Source organism: Olea europaea, chromosome 1, assembly GCF_002742605.1.
Source record: "Olea europaea var. sylvestris chromosome 1, O_europaea_v1, whole genome shotgun sequence".
In the NCBI taxonomy this organism is placed as follows: domain Eukaryota; kingdom Viridiplantae; phylum Streptophyta; class Magnoliopsida; order Lamiales; family Oleaceae; genus Olea; species Olea europaea.
The window spans coordinates 3,704,848-3,711,367 of NC_036237.1; the positions used below are offsets into that span (position 1 = coordinate 3,704,848).

Genomic DNA, 6,520 nt, shown 5'->3' on the forward strand with positions numbered 1-6,520 from the left:
AAAAAAAAAAAAAAAATTTTTTTTTGTAATAAGATTGTAATGTATTTGCCTACATGTGGCATTTAGATAAAGTGCTGGTGCTGTGATCATCCTTTCACTGTGGGGTCCAGGAACTATAATTTTGCAGAGCCCAATATTTTATTCCTTACAGATTCTTTTATCCGAGTTGTTTGCAGTACATAGTCATTAAACTTAAACCAGACCAATGGGTCAGGTGCCCTGGCCAAGTGAACCGAATTGGTTTGCACAGTTGAACTGTTTAGCATTCCAACTGGTCAAGACCTGCATGAACCAGTTCAAACCAGGTAACCTGCGGGTTTTGAAGAAAACTGGTTCGGTTGAACCACTCCAAAACCAAACCCATCAAGAAAAATGCAAATGACAATTTGGGAGGTTCAAACCCTGATGTTCTATGTGGTATAGTTGAATGCGTACCACGATGACACGCTAAAGCATATTTCTTCAATGTTTGGAAATAATATATATCTCAACAGTGAAATAATTTATTTTTTACAATTTAAAACTTTCATTAATTTAAGAATTAAAAATAAAAAATATAAACGCTATTTGAAGAATTCAAATAATACCTTTAAAAATTCCTATATTTTGGGAATAAAAATATGAAACTAAGTGTTGGGTATTGTAACCAAAATATTGATCATGATTTATGTTTTATTGTTAAAATATAGAAGAAATGAATCAATGACCCATCGATTATAAAATTTTTTTATACACACATAATTCTTTAGTTTGAGAAATATATTTTATCCAGATTTACGATCCAGTAGTGATCCACTGGTTGAACATTTGGCCTCATTTACCAGACTCCCAAAGGTTATCCCGGTTGACGACCGGGTCGGGTCTGATAATTATGTAATACACGTTACTATTTGATGCTCCAAGTGGTTTTCTTTTGCTGGTTATTAGGTTTTTCCATTGCTGTAGACTTTCCTCATTAGATAAAAACATTGACCACAAAACAGTAACTTTTGTATCGTCCGTGTTCAGTCAGTTGCGGAAGCTGCAGAGTATGTATGGGATTGTTATAGATATGACTTTGGAACAGATTATTCTGGTCTTTTCAAAGCACTTTCTCATGATAACTATAACGTTCGAGTTGCTGCTGCTGAGGCATTAGCTGCTGCTTTAGATGAAAACCCTGATACGATACAGGTATATTCAAATCCATCTCTCCACTCTGAAATAAATTGCCGATGTGGATTGCCTTACTGTTTGTGAATGCCTTCAGGAATCACTGTCGACACTGTTTTCTTTGTATATCCGTGATGCTGGATTTGGTGAGGATAACATTGATGCTGCTTGGTTAGGCAGACAAGGGATTGCTTTGGCTTTACTTTCTGTGGCAGATGTACTTGGAACCAAAGACCTCCCTGTTGTGATGACATTTCTGATATCACGGGCGCTGGTAATCATTTCCTGCTCATGTTTCACTGTTTAATATTTACATTGATTTCTTGTAATCATTTCTTGAATGCATTCTATTACCATTGGTTTTATTATCACTAATGTGCCTGGCACCCTACTGCTTTACCTATGGTTATATCATGTTTTCTGTGGTATATAATTTATGGAGAGAACCTGACCTTGTTACCTGATTAGTGGCATTCATGGTTAATTGATAATTAATGACTTGCGATAGTTTTTCTGACTTAGGTGACTGCAGAAAAAGTAAATCATTATGTAGCTTTTCCTCACTTTCCTGCTGTTCTGTTCTAATTAACAGAGAAGCTGTAACCTTTTTTGTTTTACCATATCATTGTAAGGAACTTAGAATCTGCCACTACTTCAGCAACTGGTATATTGGGTATATTGAACATAACAAGTCAAATTACTAAGTATCTGCAATTTTTGTTGGGATGAAGGAGACATTGTCTTTTCCATCTTTACTAAGTAGATTTCCACTAACTTCATCTTTATTTCTTATTCTTACTTTCTCCTTTTTGAATTAAAGGTTTGATTACTTTGAACTGCAGGCTGATGGTAATGCAGATGTCCGAGGTCGGATGATTGATGCTGGTATTACTATTATTGATAAGCATGGAAGGGATAATGTGGCATTGTTGTTTCCCATATTTGAAAACTACTTGAACAAAAAGGCAAGTGCCCTACAAAAGTTTCCCCGATTCTTATGTTTCAAGAATCTTAAACGATGTCGTATGGTAGATGTTCATATCTATGTGATATTCTTTTACAGCCTCCTGCATCCAGTGATTGCCATTGTATAGTTCTTCTCCTTTATTTAATTCAAGATATATATAAAAGGGGACTAGGATACTTATTGAAAGCATTATAAAATCTTGTCCTTGTCTTGTCATTTACGTTTTATTTTGCAGGCCTCAGATGAGGAAAAATATGATTTAGTGCGTGAAGGAGTGGTTATATTCACTGGGGCTCTAGCAAAGCATCTGGCCGAGGTGTTAATACGTTCTTATGTAAATCTATTGATACAAAGTTGGAGGTATTATCTGAAATTCAATTTTTATTATATTTTTTTGACAGGGAGACCCAAAGGTTCATGCTGTTGTGGAGAAGCTGTTAGATGTGATAAACACTCCTTCTGAAGCTGTTCAAAGGGCAGTTTCAACTTGCCTTTCTCCATTAATGCAATCAAAGCAGGTGCATCCGGCTCTTGTAAACAACTATCAGTGTCATTTAAATGAATTTTGATTTGTTATTTTCCCCCCTGTTGAATAAGATTTTTCCTAGGAGAAAACGTAGATATATCATCTAGGGAAGAGAAAGCATTTATCATTTTTGAGTTATCTGCAATTCCTGATCACATATTTCATTGATGCGTGGGGCAACAAAACTACCTTCCCACAGATGCAGTGTCAATGTTTTTCCTGTTTATTAGTTCTAAAATCTACTTTGGATTTCCCATTCATAACGTGGTAACTAATAATGTATTTTTGGTTACTGAGTTCGACTTTTTGGGGTTTTCCCTTATCTGACACCTTAATTAGAATTTGCTCTTAATATCTGATTCATGTTATTTGTGTTTTACATGTTACTTTCCTTCTCACTTATATTTAATTGCACCAGGAAGATGCCCCTGCTCTTGTTTCTAGACTTTTGGATCAGCTGATGAAGAGTGACAAATATGGTGAGCGTCGTGGAGCAGCATTTGGTCTAGCTGGGGTGGTTAAGGGATTGAGAATATCTTCTCTGAAGAAGTATGGCATAATCACAGCCTTACGTGAGGGTCTTTCGGACAGGTCTGTTCTATGAAATGGTTTTGAGCTATTTTTGATTTATCTTTGTCACAGTCCTCATGACTACTTCACCAAGACGAGAAATATGAGATATCAAATATGAAGTTGCTAAAATATCTGGACTTCATTGCTTTTTCACCTCTAAAGATTTACATTCTTGATAGACTAACCAATTATTACTTATCTTTCCTTGACCACGACATTTCTTATCGTATCATAGCACGATCTACAATCTCTGTAACCCCTTGAATGATGCGACATGGTATAATAATTCTGTCTCATCTTGATTTTAGTTTTCTTGGGAACTTGAAGGCTAGGAAATCCTGTAGACATTTTGGTTGGTGAAACTATGGGAAGTTGTAAGCTGAGTAAGGATGCTAGTGTGGGAACGTTGAGAAAGGGAAAGAGTATTGTGCACAAATGCTTGTCAAATTGTTGAAGGAGCCCTTGGCTTCAGTGCTATGGTTAGACGATGACATAATAATTAAGGATCAAAGAGAATGGGCTATTGTAAATGAGAGTCATATTTGTGTGTGATATTCATAGTGGTAATATGATCAAGGATATACCCTCATTTTGTCCACAATTAACTATTATCAATGAATGGAATAGAAACCCATCCCCAATGCCCCCGTATTTGATACTCATTGGCATCGACCTAGCATTGTCAACTTGTGAGACTCACTTACCTGACATCACGTTGACTGCCAGTCACGAGACTCCTCTCCTTTCATTTGCGGCGACCCAAGTAACCAACCTAGCGTCGTTACCACTTCTAGTTGGTTGGCGATGGCTTTGAGATGAAAACGAAAATCAACATAAGAATTTTACGTGGTTCGGCGATGTGCCTACGTCCACGAGAGCGAAGCGGAGGGTTATTTTCTGTACGGGTCTTAAAGTCTTATATGGGCCCAGGCTAGGATTAGTATAAATAATATGTTGTAACCCTATTTTTGACAACTGAATAAAGAAATCTCGGTTTCGCTCTCGTGGACGTAGGCACATCGCCGAACCACGTAAAATTCTTATGTTGATTTTCGTTTTCATCTCTTTAATAAGGTAGGATGCAAATTTGCCCGAAACAACAAATAAGGCTAAAAAGCCACCACCCCTACTCAACCAAGTTGGCATCCATTGATTGAAGATCGCCACATGCGTGGGTCTTCGGTGTGTGGACCTCATGCAAATAGACAATGCCACATGAGGCTTAGTCTGAATTGAATCAAGTTAGGATGACTTATGTTGTTGCCCTCTCTAGTCGACACAGTATTTCTCAGGTTGAGTGAAGTGTTGTGTACGTGGCTCATATAGAGTGGAACACAGGTCCTGGATCAAATTGGCCGATGCCGGCGCGGAACGGAGCGCATCGACGGCATCGGCCTTGCATGGGTTTAATTCACTGTTTGGTTGTTAGGGACGCTGAATAGGTTGGGAGTGCGGGGGCAACGCTCCCGCGGTACGGTACAGGGTAATTTTCTGTACGGGCCTTAAAGTCTTATATGGGCCCAGGCTAGGATTAGTATAAATAATATGTTGTAACCCTATTTTTGACAACTGAATAAAGAAATCTCGGCTTCGCTCTCGTGGACGTAGGCACATCGCCGAACCACGTAAAATTCTTATGTTGATTTTCGTTTTCATCTCTTTAATAATGCGCATAAAATCCAACATGAAGCTAAAGAAAATCTGTTGATCCAGTGATTCTATGTCCCAAAGGATTGCATCTATAGAATCTTACCTTCACTTGGTTGAGCCGACTATCATTCTTTGGATGATGAGGAGGCAGTTCTGGTTGGCAAGTTCTCGCAATAGAAGCCTAGCATGATTAAAGTACACGAGAATTTTCTAATATTTGGACTTTGTGGCTACTTTTTTAATCTTGCGAGTAATTGATGTCAAACATATTCTAATACACCTACCTTATGATGATGATTATATTAGGATGTTCTTGAAACCTGTGTGGTATATTGATGGTTGTCCTATGCGAGTTTTTTATGGACATGCGTGTTGTGACTTCTGGCCTCAACATAAGACTCGATCACACCTTTATGGATATCTTTCCCCTTCTTGCTTGTACGTATGCGGGCTAAGGAATTCTTATCTGCACTATCTAAGGTAGTGAGTTGCCTTGAAAGATTGATGAGGCACGCGTGACTTACACAGACCCAGTGAGGCTAGGGTTTGCGTGGAGGTGAATTTGGAGTACACGCTCCCAAATAGAGTTTGGATAGAGAGGAGTAACAATCGTGGTTTCTGACACAGTGTTATACGAGAAGAAGCCCAATTTTTTTTGTTACTGATGGTGTTGGTTAATGGATTTAATCATCACAATAGGAAATTAATTTTCCTTTGAAGATTAAAACTATATGAATAAAAGGATCTTAGTAACCTTGAGATCATTGGATTATAAAAATCCTCACACATAGAAAGGGGAGATGATAACCTTTTGAAGGGGCTTTTAATGGCCTAGACAATTGCTTCCTCCCTTAGATCTTCTCCCTTGTTCTCCACTAGGTGTATTTTCTTTCAAGAAAGTGAAAAGTGGCTAACCTTAATTCTCATATGAAAATATGCCAATAAAGTACATATTTATAATGCCCTATTAGGGTTTAGAAATTGCACAAATTTCCTTGGACTTTATTGTAGTAGACCAATTGAGTCACACCTTTTATTGGAGTCAAGAGAGGGACCTAATTGGACTCACATGACCTAAGCTCCAATAGATGTTTCCAATTGAGTCAACTCTTGACCAATTGAGATACATCTATTAATCCCGGTTTATTCTACCAAAAAATCGAGATTGCACTCTCGAGTTGAGTGATAGTTATAGAAGCAAATTATGATCCAGTAACAATATCCTCTGATTATCGTTCCACAAGTCAAACCTCCATTTGGCCGCCAAGATATTGAAACTGGCAAAATGATCGCTTTTGCCCTTCAACATGTATTACCCTCTAAGTACCATTTTCATATGGCAAATTCGTTGTGATCAAATCACAATGTAAAGTCCATATATCTCATCGTCGACCTACTGAGCTTAGGTTCAATTTGCCTAGGAAAATATTTTAGAGTGACGATCGTCTCATCTCAATGATTAATTGATTCCACTATTGTAAATATATGATTTCTAATTGTTTCGGCCCGATTCCCAAAGATCGAGATCAATCTTCTATTTAAGACTTCACTCATTGGTACCTCAAAGAACTTGAACTAGCAATCAAAGGTACATTTACTCACTCAAGATTTAGGTGATCCGTTTGATAATCAAGTAGAGTCTCATTTCAAAC

At 37.7% G+C, this 6,520-nt stretch overlaps 1 protein-coding gene across 1 annotated transcript in view; it reads left to right on the top strand.

The window, feature by feature from the left end:
- The first annotated feature begins 205 nt into the window (after window positions 1–205).
- Window positions 206–6,520, top strand: part of LOC111403224 (protein ILITYHIA) — a 43,424-nt gene continuing 37,109 nt past the window's right edge. Inside the window, exons 1-8 of the mRNA XM_023031648.1 lie at window positions 206–305; window positions 773–860; window positions 984–1,173; window positions 1,250–1,426; window positions 1,995–2,117; window positions 2,355–2,435; window positions 2,521–2,637; window positions 3,064–3,236. Coding sequence (XP_022887416.1) covers window positions 206–305; window positions 773–860; window positions 984–1,173; window positions 1,250–1,426; window positions 1,995–2,117; window positions 2,355–2,435; window positions 2,521–2,637; window positions 3,064–3,236 — 1,049 coding nt within the window. The remainder of the gene's footprint in view (window positions 306–772; window positions 861–983; window positions 1,174–1,249; window positions 1,427–1,994; window positions 2,118–2,354; window positions 2,436–2,520; window positions 2,638–3,063; window positions 3,237–6,520) is intronic.